This window comes from Lynx rufus, unplaced genomic scaffold, assembly GCF_022079265.1.
Source record: "Lynx rufus isolate CCGP_SWC_20201006 ecotype Redwood Valley unplaced genomic scaffold, mLynRuf1.p SCAF_7, whole genome shotgun sequence".
In the NCBI taxonomy this organism is placed as follows: Eukaryota; Metazoa; Chordata; class Mammalia; order Carnivora; family Felidae; genus Lynx; species Lynx rufus.
Genome location: NW_025814889.1, coordinates 83,221,680 through 83,239,493, shown reverse-complemented (window position 1 = coordinate 83,239,493; position 17,814 = coordinate 83,221,680). Strand labels below are relative to the sequence as shown.

The following is a 17,814-nucleotide window of genomic DNA, read 5'->3' as shown; positions in this document are numbered from 1 at the left end:
TAAGAAATTATTATAGATTAAATGAGACTACAAAGACATGATGACTAAATCAAAGGGTGATCCTGTATTGAATCAGTTGAAATGGAATGAATAATTCTATAGTTTAACTATCTAAAAACACTACTGATAGAATTCTGACAACTGAGAGAACCAAAAAATTAAAATAAATTAAAAACCATGTAAGTAAAAAAGCAGGCAATAATTAACTCTAAGAAAAACAAAAAAAAATGGTACTATAAAGGAAAAATACTTGAATAAACAACAAGCAATATTCACTTAACAATGCAAACACTATTAATTTGACTGAAAATGAGATAAAATTATATTTAAAATATGGGGATAGGGGAAATGGCCAAGAAAGTGGCCTTTATATAATCTAATAGGAAAATCAACAGGATTTTCCTCAATAGAAAATCAATTGAGAATGTCTAAAATTAATAAATCAAGAAATAACAGTATAGAAAAACAAAACTGAAGGCATCATGACTCCAGATTTCAAGCTATATTACAAAGTTGTAGTCATCAAGACAGTATGGTACTGGCACAAAAACAGACATATAGATCAATGGAACAGAAAAGAAAACCCAGAAATGGACCCACAACTATATGGTCAACCAATCTTCAACAAAAGCAGGAAAGAATATCCAATGGAAAAAAAGATAGTCTCTTCAACAAATAGTGCTGGGAAAACTGGTCAGCAACATGCAGAAGAATGAAAGTGGGCCACTTTCTTACACCATACACAAAAATGAATTCAAAATGGGTGAAAGACCTAAATGTGAGACAGGAAACCATCAAAATCCTAGAGAACACAGACAGCAACCTCTTTGACCCTGGCCACAGCAACTTCTTACTAGACATATCACCAAAGGCAAGAGAAACAAAAGGAAACATGAACTATTGGGACCTCATCAAGATAAAAAGCTTCTGCACAGCAAAGGAAACAATCAAACTAAAAGGAAGCCTACAGAATGGGACAAGATATTTGCAAATAACATATCTGATAAAGCATCAGTATCCAAAATGTATAAAGAATTTATCAAACTCAACACCCAAAAAACAAACAACCCAGTTAAGAAATGGACAGAAGACATGAATACTTTTCCAAGACATCTGTTCCAAATGACATCCAGATGGCTAACAGACACATGAAAAGATGTTCAACATTACTCCTCATCAGGGAAATACAAATCAAAACCACAACGGTTTTTGACCCAAGCCAAAGATGCTTAACTGACTGAGCCACCTAGGTGCCCCTGATTTTTAACTTTTTAAATCAAAATAATATACACATTCAGTTAATACTCAAAAGCTTAAAAATAAAAAACATCAGTTCTTTACCTGTCACACCTCACACCTGTCAGAATGGCTAAAATTAACAAGAAACAACAGGTGTTGGCGAGGATGTGGAGATAGGGGAACCCTCTTACTGTTGGTGGGAATGCAAACTGGTGCAGCCACTCTAGAGAACTGTATGGAGATTCCTCAAAAAACTAAAAGTAGAACTACCCTATGATCCAGCAGTTGCACTATTAGGTATTTACCCAAAGGATATAAAAATACAGGTTTGAAGGGGTACGTGCACCCCAATGTTTATAGTAACATTATCAATAATAGCCAAACTATGGAGAGAGACAAAATGTCCATCAACCAATGAATGGACAAAGAAGATGTGATTGATATACACACACACACACACACACACACACACACACACACACACACACACTGGAATATTACTCAGCCATCAAGAAGAATGAAATCTTGCCATTTGCAACAACATGGATGGAGCTAGAATGTATTATGACAAGTGAAATAATCAGAGAAAGACAAATACCATATGGTTTCACTCATATGTGGAATTTAAGAAACAAAACAGATGAACATATGGGAAGGGTGGGGGGAAAAGAGAGGGAAACAAACTGCAAGAAACTCTTAATGACAGAATACAAACTAAGGGTTGATGGAGGGAGGTAGGTGGGAGATGGGCTCGATGGGTGATGTGTACTAGGGAGAGCACTTGTGATGAGCACTGGGTGTTGTATGTAAGTGATAAGACATTGAATTCTACTCCTGAAACCAATATTGCACTGTATATTAACTAACTAAAATTTAAATTTAAAAAACGGACACTATATTATTTACAAATATAGAGGTTATAGCAGAAGAAATAGCCAAAAGTTGAAAGCATTTACCTCTGAGGAGCAGCAATGAAGGGTGGGGAACTGATATTTTTTATTTTTAAGCTTTTGAGTATTAACTGAACATTTAAGTATGTATGTGTATATTATTTTGATTTAAAAAATTGAAAATCAGGGGCACCTAGGTGGCTCAGTCAGTTAAACATCTGACTTTGGCTTGGGTCATGATCTCATGGTTTGTGAGTTTGAGCCATGTCAGGCTCTCTGCTGTCAGCACAAAGCTTGCTTCAAATCTTCTGTCTCCCTCTCTCTGTCCCTCCCATCCCTTGCTCTTTTCAAAATAAATAAATAAACTTAAAAAAAAAAAAAAGTACCATAGTACAAATCAATTTCAAGTAAGGATAAACAGGCCCATGTATTTCTCAATAGTCCTTGAGCAATAGTGTACCATGGCATAGAACAAGTATTCATTTACATAAAGAAATAACATCAAGACAAGTTGAATTGTTTTCAGTCTACTCTGTTTAATAAGGTAAAGAAGAATGATGCATTTTGGAAATATCCTCATCAAAAAATGCTTAAAGTAATAAAAATTCATCACCTAAAGGAATAAGCTTTGGATATCTAGACTATAAACATGTTAGTTCCTAATAAGGATTACTGAGACACTAATGATCAATTTCAGACTGTCTTCTTCATTTCAAGAGCCATCAAACCAGTTTTCTTTAGACTGCCTGGGCTGGTTTGGGCCAAGATCTAGTCAATATGTAGTCTGCCAGTGACGTAGGTAAATAAGACAGAGGAATGAAGAAAAACTGAGAATCCCAGCCAGCTGAATATCGAGTACGGGGATGCACAGATATCAGAGCGTGTTCCATGCAGTCAGTGACCAGGTTCAGGTTTGTGCTACATCTCAACAGCCCTTGTTTGACGCCATTGTGATCTGTATCCAAAAAGAGAAATGGTGGTCAACAATCTTATTCTTTGGATTTTAATGTTAAGCTCATTTTATACAGTCACAGAAGTCTAACTACATTTAATTTCTACAAGGATTAGGCTAATCAGACCCACGCTTCCCAGTGGCAGCCAATAGCCAAATGCAGCTGCTGAGCACTTAAAATATAGCTAGTATGACTAAAAACTGAATTTTTAAATTTTCATTTTCATTTTAAACCTCAATTCCATCATTGGAAAACATTTTAGCATTTTTGGAACAACATAGGTATGTGAATCTACTTTTGCAACTGGAAACATTTTAACAACTTATTGAGTTATAATTCATAAACCATAAAATTCAGCCATTTAAAGTGTACAAGTTGGGGTGTGTGGGTGGCTCAGTTGGGTAAGCGTCAGACTCTTGATTTTGGCTCACAGTTCGTGAGTTCGATCCCCACGTCGGATTCTGCGCTGTCAGCTTGAGATTCTCTGTCTCCCTCTCTCTCTGCCCCTCCCCTGCTCTCTCTCGCTCTTAAAATAAATAAGTAAACATTAAATAAATAAAGTGTACAAGCCAATGACTTTTAGTATATTCAGAATTGTGCAACCACCCACCCAATCTAAGTTTAGAACATTCTCATCATCCCTAAAAGAAAACTTGTACCTATTAGCAGTCACTACCATTTTCTGCCAACCCAACCAGTCCTAGGCAACCACCAATCTACCTGTTGTCTCTGGGGATTGCTTTTTCTGGACATTTCATATAAATAGAATTATACATTGTAATCTTTTGGGACTGGCTTCTTTTCACTAAGCAAAATGTTTTCAAACTTCATCCATGCTGTAGCATGGATGAGTATTTCACTCCTTTTTATTGCCAAATAATATTCATTATATATATATATATATAATGAATATTATTTGGCTATATATATATATATATATATGACTATATTCATTATATGACTTTATATTCATTATATGACCTTTTGTTTACCCATTCATTAGTTGGTAGACATTTAAGTTGTTTCCACTTTGGGGATATTATGAATAACGCTGCTGGCAACTATAAATTTTATTAATCTACAGATGAAGTGTTTCCTAGGAAAATTTAGCATCCAAATTGAGATATGCTATAAGTATAAAATACATATTGGGGCACCTGGGTGGCTCAGTTGGTTAAGTGTCCGACTCTTGGTTTTCGCTCAGGTCATGATCTCATGGTTTATGAGTTCAAGCCCCAAGTCAGGCTCTGGGCAGGCAGTGCCAAGCCTGTTTTGGATTCTGTCTCCCTCTCTCTCTGCCCTGCCCCGTCTCTCTCTCTCTCTCTGTCTCTCTCTCTGTCTCTCTAAGTAAATAAACTTAAAAAAAAAATACATACCAAGTTTCAAAGACTAATATGAAAAAGAATATAAAATACTTTATTAACAACCTTTCATTGATGATAAATAAATGAATGCCAAAATCATAGTATCTTGGATAGGCAGGATTAAATAAACTGTGCTACTAAAATTAATTTCACCAGTTTCCTTTTTTTTTTTAATGTGGGAACCAGAAAATTTAAGATTACACTTAAGATTACACAGAAGATTACACTTAAGATTACACAGAATCTGAACCAGGCTCCAGGCTCTGAGCTGTCAGCACAAAGCCCAACGTGGGGCTCGAACTCAAGAACCATGAGACTGTGACCTAAGCCAAAGTCGGACGCTCAACCGACTAAACTACCCGGGCACCTCTCAACTCCTTTTAAATCATGAAATACATATATCCTTTTATATCCATATATACTTTACATAATGTCACTACAATAAATTCTGTTTTCCTCTTCATTTCTATTGTCAAACTATTATATATCTACAAGAGAAAAAAATTCCCTAATACACAGTTGAAAACCTTAGGTGGGGAAAGGTTTACAACAGTAGCTGGCCCTCTGGCATGTTAGGAACTGTGGTGCCCTGGCCTGCTATGAGTTCTGAGAGCCTCAAGCGCTGTTTTGTGCAGCTTTTTCTTGACCCAATTCTCTCCTGTGTTAATGGTCACCCTCTTAGGCCAGAAGACAGTGCTGTGTTAATGGTCACCCTCTTAGGCCAGAAGACAGTGCTGTAGGTTGGGAGTCTTCTGTCTGCCTTCTTTTCTCTGGACTACAATATCACTCAAAGCCAGTGACAGGGCTGCTGCTACCCACCCATCGCAGGATCCTTTCATGAAATGGAAAGGAGAGCTGCTGCTTTGGGCCTTGGCAAGCTGCTGACTTCTTTGAAGAAAAAGCATCGCTTTCCCCAGAAGGTGAAACCCCATATTGATGTGCATGACTTACTTCTACTAAGAAGACTGCCTTGCCTTTACCCCCAAACTGCCTCCTCTTCCAGGTCCTAAGGATGACATTCTTACAAGAAATTGAACCATCTCACTCCCATGATGCTGCTAAGGCCTGCACATGACTTCTAGTCTCTGGACACAGTCAATAGGGCCCTGCAAAGCTGGCTCTCACCCACTGCCCTCTACTCACACACATACACACCCTCCTCCCACAGTAAGAATGGAGTTGTAGCTGAGCCCTTTGTTACCAAAAAGACTGTATTTCAGTTGTGCAGACCTCCCACGCCAGCCTTGCCAAACTACAGAGGGGCACCCCTTTCTCGAGACCCAGAAGTTCCATGTCTCTAACCATGTAATACCTCCCTAGTGCTCAGGTGGCCAGGCCTGTAGGTGACAAGGCAGCACAAGGCAGCTTGCCCCTAAGCTGTCAATATAACCTCTTCCTCATCACCAAGCCAACCATGAGAGCCCTGGGACCTTCTCAAATCCCTCTGGTCCCAGGAAGGCTTTGTTTCCTTAAACAGTTCTTAGTTCTCAGTTCTCAGAGCCTGCCAATCATTCCCCACCAACCCTCTTTCCCCTTTCTCATGCAAGGTTATCAATTATCCTATGAAAAGAAAAGCTCACGGGCATCAAAAAACTTCTGTCCATAGGCCTCCTTAATATGCGCGGGGACTTCTTCCCAGGCTTGCTTTATTTTCCCTAAGGACCACAGCAGATCTGTCATTCCAGTTCTGAAGTAGCCAGGTTCAACGATGCTGATTTTCACCCTAAAATGTTGAAGCTCACGCCTGAAAATAAAAACCCTCAAGTTAACTCTTGATTGAGAGACAGCACATTTCAATGCTCTCAGGGAGGAAACAACACAACACAAAACAAAACAAAATGGGTTATAAAAACATCTCTACTGAATATTTTAAAGGATAAAGAAATGGAAAGGAAAAAACCAAAATTTTAAATATCCCTAGGTCCAAAAATTGGGACATGATTATATAAACTGCCATAACCATTCAATTCTACAGTCCCTCTTTTCACAGAGCTATTAAGTACCTACCACATGTTAGACAGTCAAGCCATGCAGAATACAAGGAATAATAAAGAAAATTAGCATTTTTAGAGCAGCTACTGTGCTAAGTATTTTACATGACAGTCTCAGAAAATTAAGGCTCAGTTGCTTGCCTCAAAAAGCTCACAGTAAGGGAGCCCAACAAGTAAGCAAATAATTATAACACAACTCAAAAGAATTATAAAGCAGAGGTATTCCAGGGGCTACATGAGCAGAGAGCAGGAGGTACACAGATTTTCTGATGGAGTCAGGGAAGGCTTCAATGAGGAAGAATGTTTCAGGTGAGCCTTGAAGGATAAAGAGGAGACTTCCAAGTAAAGAAAGGGGAAGAGAGGAGTAGCAGGTAATAGGAATTGTACTCACAAAAGCATGGGCCTCTGAAAAATGACCATATGTTCTAAGACTCCAAGAGAACATTAACAGAATATGATATGGGCATTAAAATTGCAAGTCATTGGTCATTCCAGAATATTCATGTTAGTTAGTTCAACAAACAGTTGCAAAATATTGATCAGGGGCTGACTATGTAGCAGGCACTGTGCTAAGCACTGCCTTCACCAGAAGTAGGATGGCATTGTGCACCACAGGAGAGGTATACTCTAGGTGTTCAGCAGACAGTGATAAGGGGTGTTCCCTAATCTAGAGGTTCAAGTAGCCTCGCTGGAGCAGATGAAGCTATGTCAAGGAGAAATCTTTGAAATAATGGTCCATAAGAATATAGAACACAAAGCATCATGACCCTCTAAAGCAGAGAGTGGTTCTCAAATTGTGCACCCCAGATAAATGGCAACATCAGCGTCTTGGGAGCCTGTTAGAAACGCAAATTACTGGGCTCCAGTCCAGATTTATTAGGTCAGAAAATCTGGGGGCGAATGTGTTTGAATAAGCCTGCCGGGTGGCTCTGAGGCATCCTAAAGGTTAAAAACCACTATTCTAATGGAAGAGCCTACCTTATCAAAGCAAAATCTAAAACCTTCCATGTGAGAAAGATTCTCCAGGTACCTGTGTGTGCTGGGAAAGAGGGAGGGCTATGCAAGCCACCCTAAAATTTCACTTCCCCTTGTAGCTTCCTCACTGTGATTCCCATCACACCACAACATCTACATTCCCTTTAAAACTCCAACTCATATGTGGGACAAAACTTCCTTTCCCTGTTCAGCCTTAGCACAATTAAGGCATGCTGGAATTTTCTAAAGGAATTCATGATTTGAATATTGGATGGACAGGTCTTTGTTCTTGGTCTGGGAATGAGTCAAGGGGTTTGAGAAACCAGTTGTGAGTGGCGGTATATCAGCAGGCAGCAGCCCCATGGAGATAAACAAAATGTCAGCTAAACTGGAAGCCAGGCAAAGTGCTCATCACATGGTAACAACTCATGTAACTTCCTCAGTTATTTCCCTATTCCCTTCCTAGGCAGATAATACAATATGTATATTATAAGAGATATCTACCAGTCATGGCATGTGGTAGGCTACATAACAGCCCCCAAAAGTATCAGGTCCTAATCCCTGGAATCTATAAATGTTACCCTGTATGGCAAAGACTTTGTGGTTGAGATTAAGTTAAGGATCTTGAGATAGGAGACTATGCTGGATAATCTGGGTGTGCACTAAGTGCAATCACAATTATCCTTATAAGACAGGCAGAGGCAGATTTGAAGGCCAACAGAGAAAGAGAAGGTAACATGACCATGGAGGCAGAGATTGGAGTGATGCAGTCACAAGCCAAGGAATGCAGAGAGCCAGCAGAAGTGCAAGAAGCAAGGAACAGATTCTCCCCTAGAGCCTTCAGAAGGAGGCTGGCCCTGTCAACAACTTGATTTTGGTCCAGTAATACTGATTTCAGATTTTGGCCTCCAGAACTGTGAGGGAATATATATGTGTTGTTTTCAGACACTGTAAATTACAGCAGTCACGGGGTATCTGGCTGCTTCAGTCAATAGAGTGTGAGACTCTTGATCTTGGTGTTGTGAGTTTGAGCCCTAAGTGGGGTGTGGAGAATACTTAAAAAAATAGAATTCTGGGGTGACTGGGTGGCTCAGTCGGTTAAGTGTCTGACTTCGGCTTGAGTCATGATCTTGTGGTCCGTGAGTTCGAGCCCCACATCAGACTCCATGCTGATGGCTCAGAGCCTGGAGCCTGCCTCGGATTCCATGTCTCCCTCTCTCTCTGCCCCTCCCATGCTTGTGCTGTCTCTCTCTGTCTCAAAAATAAACATTAAAAAAAAACAGAATTCTAAACAAAATTCACAGCAGCCATAGAAATCTAATACATGGTGCCTAAAATATTCACAGCTGGGGTGCCTGGGTGGCTCAGTCGGTTGAGCATCTGACTTTGGCCTAGGTCATGATCTTACTGGTCCCAAGTTCAAAGCCTGGAGACTGCTTCAGATTCTGTGTCTCCCTCTCTCTCTTTCTGTTCCTCCCCCACTCACACTCTTTTTCTTTTAAAAATAAATAAACATTAAAAAAAAAAAAATAGGGGCGCCTGGGTGGCTTAGTTAGTTAAGTGTCTGACTTCGGCTCAGGTCATGATCTCGCAGTTAGTGAGTTCCAGTCCTGAGTTGGGCTCTGTGCTGATGGCTCAGAGCCTAGAGCCTGCTTCGGATTCTGTGTCTCCCTCTCTCTCACATGTGCTCATTTCCACGTGTGAAACTGTTCTAAAGTTAGCCCCGACAAAGGGGAATCTGAGCAGCAATATTTTTTTTAATTAATTTATTTTGAAAGATAGAGAGCAGGGGAAGGGCAGAGAGAGAGGGAGAGAGAGAATCCCAAGTCAGGCTCTGCATTGTCAGTGCAGAGACCTATGTGGGGCTCAATCCCATGAGCTGTGAGATCATGACCCGAGCCAAGATCAAAAGCAGGATGCTTAACTGACCAAGCCACCCAGGCGCCCTGTGCAGCAATATTTTGTGCCACATGATTACACCATCATGTCCACAGCTGACTGGACCAGGGAGGGTACTTGATGAGAGGAAAGCCCACTTAGGACTGGAGAGTGGCTCTGCCTATTACTACCTATGTTATGACCACGGGAAATTATTAACCTCTGTGCCTCAGCTTCCTCATACATACAATAAGGATAAAAATAATACCTTCCTTGGGGCACCTGGGTGGCTCAGTTGGTTGAGCGTCCGACTTTGGCTCAGGTCATGATCTCACAGTTTGTGAGTTCGAGCCCCGCATCGGGCTCTCTGCTGACAGCTCAGAGCCTGGAGCCTGCTTCAGATTCTGTGTCTCCCTCTCTCTCTGCCCCTTCCCTGCTCATACTCTGTCTCTCTCTGTCTCTCAAAAATGAATAAACGTTAAAAAAAATTTTTAATAATAATAATAATAATAATAATACCTTCCTCATTGGATTTCAAAGAAGATAAATGACTTATTAGATGTAAAGTACTTACAACAGTGCCTGACACATAATAAGTGCACGAAAATGTCATGTAATAGGTCACCTGGCACACACAGAAAATGAACACAGCTAATAGAGTCCTCTCTCTTAGGAACTAAAATGTACAGGGAATATAAAAAGGAACCAGCTGATAGAGAGGGACTAAGGCTGAAACAATGCATGAAAAAGAGACAGGAGGTAGAGGCAGGGCCATTAGGGGTCGTGGCAAACTGAAGTTCTAAGAGAAGAAGTTCTTAGATAAAGGAAAGATATACAGAGTAAAGCAGATGAGCATCCGGAGAAAAAGAGAGTCACTGTGGAGAAACAATGACAGTTTCACTTTGGGGGGGAAAGAAGACAGTTATCTTCTCTTCAGAAATGAAATTTTATTGAGGTGCCTGGGTGGCTCAGTCGGTTAAGCGTCCAACTTCAGCTCAGGTCATGATCTCACGGTTTGTGGGTTCAGGCCCCACATCGGGCTCTGTGCTGACAGCTTGGAGCCTGGAGCCTGCTTCAGATTCTGTGTCTCCCTCTCTCTCTGCCCCTCCCTGGATCACACTCTGTCTCTCTCTCTCTCAAAAATAAATAAACACAAAATTTTTTTTTTTTTAAGAAATGAAATTTTATTAAAGAAAAATCTCGAGAATTAAACTATGATGTGGTGGCAGGACACAAAGACCTAGGGTCAAAACACAGTTCTGCCAAGTGCTGGTTGCGGCAGGTGAACTTTAGGAAAGAGACTTGAATCTGAGCCTCAGTTTCCTATATAAGCCAGATTAGTAATAGTATCTACAAATCAAGATTTTGGGAGTAATGAAATAAGATAATGTAGGTAAAAGCAATTATCACAATGCCTAAGACATATTTAAGGTGCTCAACAGTTGCTTTTGTTTTAACTTAAGAACATTACCTCAGGAAAAAAAGAAAAAAGAAAGAAAGAAAAAGAGAACATTACCTCAGAACATCCGAAAAGGCTTCTACACCATACTTGGAGCTACAGTAAACTCCTCCAAAGAAAGCAACTCGCCCCAGAATGCTGGAGACATTAACAATCCTCCCCTGTGCTTTCCTCACCAAGGGAAGCATGCTCAAGGTCACCTCCATCAAACCAATGAGGTTCACTTTGAGGACATCCACGTAGGTCTCTATCTTCAGCCACTCAGTGCAGCAAAGTGGGTGAAAAATGCCTGCGTTGTTGACCAGGCCCCAGAGTCCTAAAACGAAGTCAAAGCAGGAATTCAGTTTCAGACAAAATTGACAGAACTATTTACCTTGATCAATCTTCCTGCTGACAACAACAAAAAACGTTAAATAAAATATATTTTTTAATGTTCTGAAATACATCAGTTAACAAGAAAGTAAAATGGGTCAGGCCAAAAGCTAAGAAAAGGCAGGAATCCAGAAAGAGTAAATAGAATATCGATGCCCACTTTTGATTCGAGGGTATTTGCCAACCAGTGTAAATGTGAATTTCAGTATGGTCTCAAAAAACATACACAATAAGATATGAGGTCCAGGACCCACCTAAGGTAGGAATCCTAATAAAAAACACTTTCTTCGTTAAACTGGGACTTTTAATGGTTATGCTATCAGTATCAGAGTGAGACAGAAAGTCCTTCCAGGGACTGAAAGTAAAACTGTCTTGGGGCACCTGGGTGGCTTAGTTGGTTGAGCACCCGACTCTTGGTTTTAGCTCAGGTCATGATCTCATGGTTTGGAAGTTCAAACCCCACATCAAGCTCCATGCTGAAAGTGCAGAGCCTGCCTGGGATTCTCTCTCTCTCTCTCTCTCTCTCTCTCTCTCTCTCTCCCCCGCTCGCTCTCTATCAAAATAAATAAATAAACTTTAAATTAAAAAACCTGTCTGTCTTGAACTTTGGTGTTGTGGAGAGGGGGGCAAGAATCAACACTGAAGAATCGTAACCACAAGCCACCCCTCATGAGAGTTTGCAGCCAAATGCCCACTACCTGGGTAGTCCAAAACATCAAGCCAAGATTCAATTCAAGATGGTCATGGCTTCTGAGCATGCCTGACACCGGATAGAAGGAAACATGGATCCTCTCTGGAGGAATCTTCATGTCAGACTACAGGGAATCACCAGAGAGCTACTAAGAAAAATTGCGGTTCACCGTCACAAATCAAAATACACAAAGAAACAAAGCATTATATGCAAGAGCCAGCAAAATGAATAGACAGCAGAAAAAGACTCACAAAGACATTAGATACCAGAATTATAAGACATATAATACAAAATGTGTATGCTAAATATAAGGGGCACCTGGGGTGCTCAGTCAGTTAAGTGTGTGACTCTTGGTTTCAGCTCAGGTCATGATCTCATGGTTTATGAGACTGAGCCCCATGGTGGGCTCCTCACTCACAGCGTGGAGCTTGCCTGGGATTCTCTCTCCCTCTCTCTGCCCCTCCCCTGCTTGTACTCTCTCTCTCTCTCTCTCTCTCAAAATAAATAAATAAACTTTTAAAATAAATAAATATGTATATTAAATATAATTTTAAAATAAAAGAAAGATTAAAACGATTAATAAAGGTATTATAAAACTGATCAAGCAGATCTGGAAAAGAACCAAAAAGAACTTCCAGAAATAAAAATCTAATAAACTGTAATTTGGTAGACAGATTTAATAGCAGATAGACATGGCAGAAAACAGGAAGTATAAGCTGGAATGTAGAAAAAGGAAACTATGCAGAATGCAGCACAAAGCAAAAAAAAAGAGATGGAAAATGTGAAAGAAAAGAGACATAACAACACAGTAAGAACTTCTTTTTTTTTTTTTTTTTCCAGAGAGAAAACAAGCCAGGAGAGGAGCCCCATGTGGGGCTGGATCCTATGTCTCTGGGATTATGACCCAAGCAGAAATCAAGAGGCTCAACTGAGCCACCCAGGTGCCTCAAAGTAAGAAACTTCTAACACGTATCTATCAGAAAAGAAAAAAGAGGGGAAATGGAACAAGGGCAATATCTGAAGTAATAGTGGCTGAGAATTTTCCAAAATTGTTGAAAGACACTAATCCATAGATTCAAGAAGCCAAACAAGTCCCAAGCAGTATAAATAAAGAAATTCACATCTATATAGCCAAAATAAAGCTTTAGTAAGATCAAAGAAAGAGGGATGCCTGACAGGCTCTGTCAGAAGAGCATGCAACTCTTTTTTTTTTTTTTTAATGTTTATTTATTTTTGAGAGAGAGAGAGAACACAAGTGGGAGACAAAGAGGGAGACACAGAATTCAAAGAAGGCTCCAGGCTCTGAGCTGTTGGCACAGAGCCTGATGAGGGACTTGAACCCACAAACTGTGAGATCATGACCTGAGCCAAAGTTGATGCTTAACTGACTGAGCCACCCACGTGCCCCCAGAGCATGCAATTCCTGATATCAGAGTCTTGAGTTTGAGCCCCAGGTTGGGTGTAGAGATTACTAAAAAAATAACCTTAAAAAAAATTAAAATAAAATGTTTCCAATGTTTAAAAAAAAAATCAAAGAAATAGAATATCCTTAAATCGTCAGAAATAAAAGACAAGATTATTTACAAAAGGTAACAATTAGGCTGACAACTGACAACAGCAACAACAGAAGCCAGAAGACAATGAAACGATATCTTCAATATGCTGTGAGAAAATAACTGTGAACTTAGAAATGCTTATCTAGCAAAAATATCTTTCCAGAATAAGGGCAAAATAAAGACACTTTAAAAAATGTGAAAAAAGAAGGGTGCATGGTTGGCTCAGTCTGTAGAGCATGCAACTCTTGATCTCAGAGTTGTGAGTTCAAGTCCTGCCTTGGGTATAGAGATTACCTAAAATAAATAAATAAATAAATAGATAAATAAATAAATAAATAAATAAATAATATAGAAATGTAAAAAAAGGAAGAAAATAAAAACAGGGACACCTGGCTAGCTCAGTGGGTTAAGCATCCAACTTTGGCTCAGATCATAATCTCACAATTCGTAAGAATGAGCCCCAAGTGTGCTGACAGTGTACAGCCTGCTTGGGATTCTCTCTCCCTCTCTCTCTGCCCCTCCCAACTCATGCTTTCTCTCTCTCTCTCTCTCAAAAAAAATAAATAAACTTAAAAAAAAAAACAGATTTTATCCACAACACTTTCTAAATTCTAAAGAATATATTCAGTCTGGAGGGAAGTAGTTTTATTTTATTTTTTTTAAGATTATATTTTTAAGTAATATCTCTATCCAGTGTGGGGCTTGAACTCAAAACCCCCAGATCAAGAGTCACTCACTCCACTGACTGAGCCAGCCAGGGGCCCCTGGAGGAAAGTAATTTTATATGGAAGATTCTAAAAAGAATGATAAGCAAACAAAATGGTAAACAGGAAATAAATCTAAACAAACATTATATATTGTAGGGCCAAAAAAAAAAATAGAAATAAAATATATAACAGCAATGCCATCATGTGGGGGAGCGGGGCAGGGGATGGAGTTCAAGTGTTCTGAGAGCCTTGGATTGATCAGAAGAAGGCAAAGATGTTAATTTTACACTTGAATGATTAAATATGCAGTTAAAATTCCTAGAGAAACCACTAACGAAACAGAATATATTACTTTTGGGGCACCTGGGTGGCTCAGTCAGTTAAGCGTCCGACTTCGGCTCAGGTCATGATCTCGCGGTTCATGGGTTCGAGCCCCAAGTCGGCTCTGTGCTGACAGTTCGGAGTCTGGAGCCTGCTTTGGATTCTGTGTCCCCCTCTCTCTCCACCCCACCCCTGCTTGTGCTCTCTCTTTCAAAAATGAATAAACATTAAAAAAAATTTAAGAAACAGAATATATTACTTTCAACTTAGTAATGGAAAAGGTGGAATAAAAAGTCAATCAATTCAAAAGTGGGAAAAGAAGCAAGAAAAAAATGGGACAAATAAAAAGCATAAAAAGAATGTCATAGAAATAAATCCAAACATATGAACAATTAAGTAAGTGTAGATGAGTGAAATGTCCTAGGTAAAAAAAAAAAAAAAAACTGCATTATTTTTTTACATGTAGCTATATGCTATTTACAAGAGATTCATTTAGAACATGGGGATATTAAAATGTTTTAAGTATAAGGAAGGAAAAAGGCTCTGAGGGAACAAGTGTGTGTAACTGCAGGAATAGTGACATAGTGCACAGAGAGAAAGACTGAAACAAACAAAACAACAACAACAACAACAACAACCAGATTTGGTGAGGAAAAGATAAGGTAAAGAGTCTTCCTTTAGGTTTGGTGAGTTTGAGGCACCAGCAGAAATTCCAGATGAGCAGTCCAGCAAGTAGTTTGAAATTCAGGTGTAAGGAACAAGTGATGATTTTAATATCAAGGGCACCAAAGCAACAAATAAAACTATGAGTAAATGAGATCTATTCAACATTTGTTGAGTCCTTAACAGGTACCTGGGAATATGTCAGAAACTGGAAATACAATAATGGGTAAGAGGGGCCCTCAAGGAGCTCACACTCTAGCAAAGTGTGAAACAATACCAATAACCATACAACAGAAATAAAGTGCTGTGCAAAGCGCAGAGGCTGTAACTATGTATAATTCCTAGCTCTGCCTGGAGTATACCCTCAAACAGGAAATAATATACTGAAATCAATTTCCAAGTCAATTTTCACATGTAAGGCTGACTGAAGGAATGATTATATTTTAAAGGTAGCCAAGGGGAGAAGACTCAAGTTCTTAAGAATACCTTGAAAATTCTTCAAACACAAAGAATTGTGGTTTTAAATATTCCATTGGCAAGGTGAGATAACAGCTTCAAATCTACTGGGCTCATTTTTCAAGGTAAACGTTGTTAAGGAAATGAAACACCACATAAGATCACGACTGTCCTTCAAATGGAAAAGTCAGCCTTTTAAACCCTGCTTTTGAGATCTTATACAGAGAGAGAAAACTTTTAACATCTTGATGCCTAAGTAAATGAAAGAAGAAAATACTTCTCTATACCTCTGTCTCCCACACGCTCCTTCACCCACTCGGTGGCCGCAGAGATGCTCTCTGTCTTGGTGACATCCAGGATCACTGTCTCTAGCCTGTCTGATGTCTGGTCTCTCAGCTGCTCTGCCCCCTTCTCCGTCAGACACGCGGCCAGCACCCTCAAGCCTCGCAGGTCCAGCTGCCTGGCCAGCAGGTTCCCGAAGCCCGAGTCACAGCCCGTGATGAAGACGTACTTGTCTCGGAGGTCGCTCACCACCTGCCTCTCCCGGTACCAGCGCAGGAGGTAGTACAGGCCCACGAGGGCCGCCAGGTACAGCCACATGGTGAGGGGATCTCCTTCCCCTTCAAAAGAAAGAGAAGAGCTTTTATTTTATTCTGTCCTTTTTCCTTTAACCAGTTATCTATTGAGTATATGCTTTGTGCTAGGCATTGCCCCAGGTGCTGGGGACTCACCTTCAGTAACACTCAAGGAACCACAGTCTAGAGAGGGAACTGGAGGGAACCAAACAAGTGCAATGCATTGTGGGGGGTGCCATACCAATATACACATAGTCTAATGAGGCTGCAAACCACTGCCCACAAAGTTAGAAATGGCTTCAGAGATGCAGTGATGTTGTAACTACTGCCTATAAGATAGCTAAGCATTCAAAAAGTAGACCCAGATGAAAGAACATTCTAGGCAGCAACAGTGTGTACATAAATGAAGTGGTGAGCAGCATAACTTCCTAATACCTATAGCAGTTCAGCACCATGCAGTACAGAACATACAGAGGTAGTGAAGGCTCAGACTATGGGGTTCCTTGTGGGTCACACTAAGGAATCTGGACGTTGTCTTATAGGTATCCAGAGTGTGCTATTATTGGAAGGTATTAAATAGAGGAGTAAGATTAGCAGATTTAGTTTTAAAGAGATCTGTCTCACAATGGGAGTGGAAGGTATATTTAAATGGACTGTGATGAAGTTAAAGAGATCAGTTAAGAGACCCAACTGTGCAGCCAAAGCAGCTTGTAAATAAAGACCAATCAGATGCATTGTTGAAATGATTATGCCTACATTTCTTCATGTAGTTCTAGAAAAACAGCCACCATTTTGGAACAATTTAGTGTTGGGTGAACTAACACATGTTTCATAAAGACATAAAACACCATCAAAGATGGGTGAGTCCATTAGGACATCATAAGGCCTGCACCCCAATGCCTGCATAAGGTTGGGTCGACGTAATTCAGACTCCTTGGCTTGGCATTCAGGCCTTCCCGGTGCTCTGGCCCTTGACCTACTCCTTAGCCTCCTTTTTTACCACATCTCTCTTATACCTTACTCTTTACTCATAACAAGCAGCTTTCAGTACCCCCACACAGTACAGGCCTTTCACACCACAGTACACAATTCTCTCAACAATTGCTTCTTTCCCAGACATCATCCACTTGGCAAATAACACTCATCTGTTAGTACTCAGCTGAATTAACATTTTCATTCAGCAGACATCAAGTTAACATCTCCTATGAGTCAGACACAATGTTAGGCACTGATACACAACAATAGACACAACAAGGTTCTATTATTCATTGAATTCACTGTCCAAGTGTGAAGGCCAACAAGAAAACAAAGCAACGGAATAGAAGTAAGGACAGGATGCTGTTGGAGCACTCTGGGGAGATCTGAGAAGGTTTCTAGAGAGAGTAAAATAGAAGTTGAGATCTAAAGGATAATACAATAATAATAGCTAACAACAATAATAGCATAACACTTGCTGTGTAACAGGTCCTGTTCTAGGCATTTCACATACATTGACTCTGTTCTCCCAACAGCACTGTAAGGCAGGCCCTGTCATATCCCTGTGTTAGGTTCAAATGCCAAAACAGAATTAGACATGCAAGTGATTCCCTGGGGAAAATACCATTACAGGATAAAGGGGAAAGCGTAGGAGTAGGTGATAATGCAGGTCTGATGCCTCCAAAAGAAGAGAGAAGGAAGGAGGAGTTGAGAGTAAGCTCCTTAAACTGCAGGATAGCAGCCAAGCC

At 40.1% G+C, this 17,814-nt stretch overlaps 1 protein-coding gene across 2 annotated transcripts in view; it reads right to left on the bottom strand.

Annotated features, from left to right (window-relative positions):
• Positions 1-2,645: 2,645 nt before the first annotated feature.
• The window catches only part of HSD17B6 (hydroxysteroid 17-beta dehydrogenase 6), a 50,173-nt gene continuing 35,004 nt past the window's right edge, over positions 2,646-17,814 (bottom strand). For both annotated transcript variants that reach the window (XM_047066749.1, XM_047066748.1), the window contains exons 2-5: positions 15,803-16,135; positions 10,807-11,065; positions 6,027-6,190; positions 2,646-3,084 (exon numbers count right to left, since the gene is read on the bottom strand). In XM_047066749.1, the coding sequence (XP_046922705.1) occupies positions 2,867-3,084; positions 6,027-6,190; positions 10,807-11,065; positions 15,803-16,115 (954 nt within the window). In that variant the 5' untranslated portion in view covers positions 16,116-16,135 and the 3' untranslated portion in view covers positions 2,646-2,866. The remainder of the gene's footprint in view (positions 3,085-6,026; positions 6,191-10,806; positions 11,066-15,802; positions 16,136-17,814) is intronic.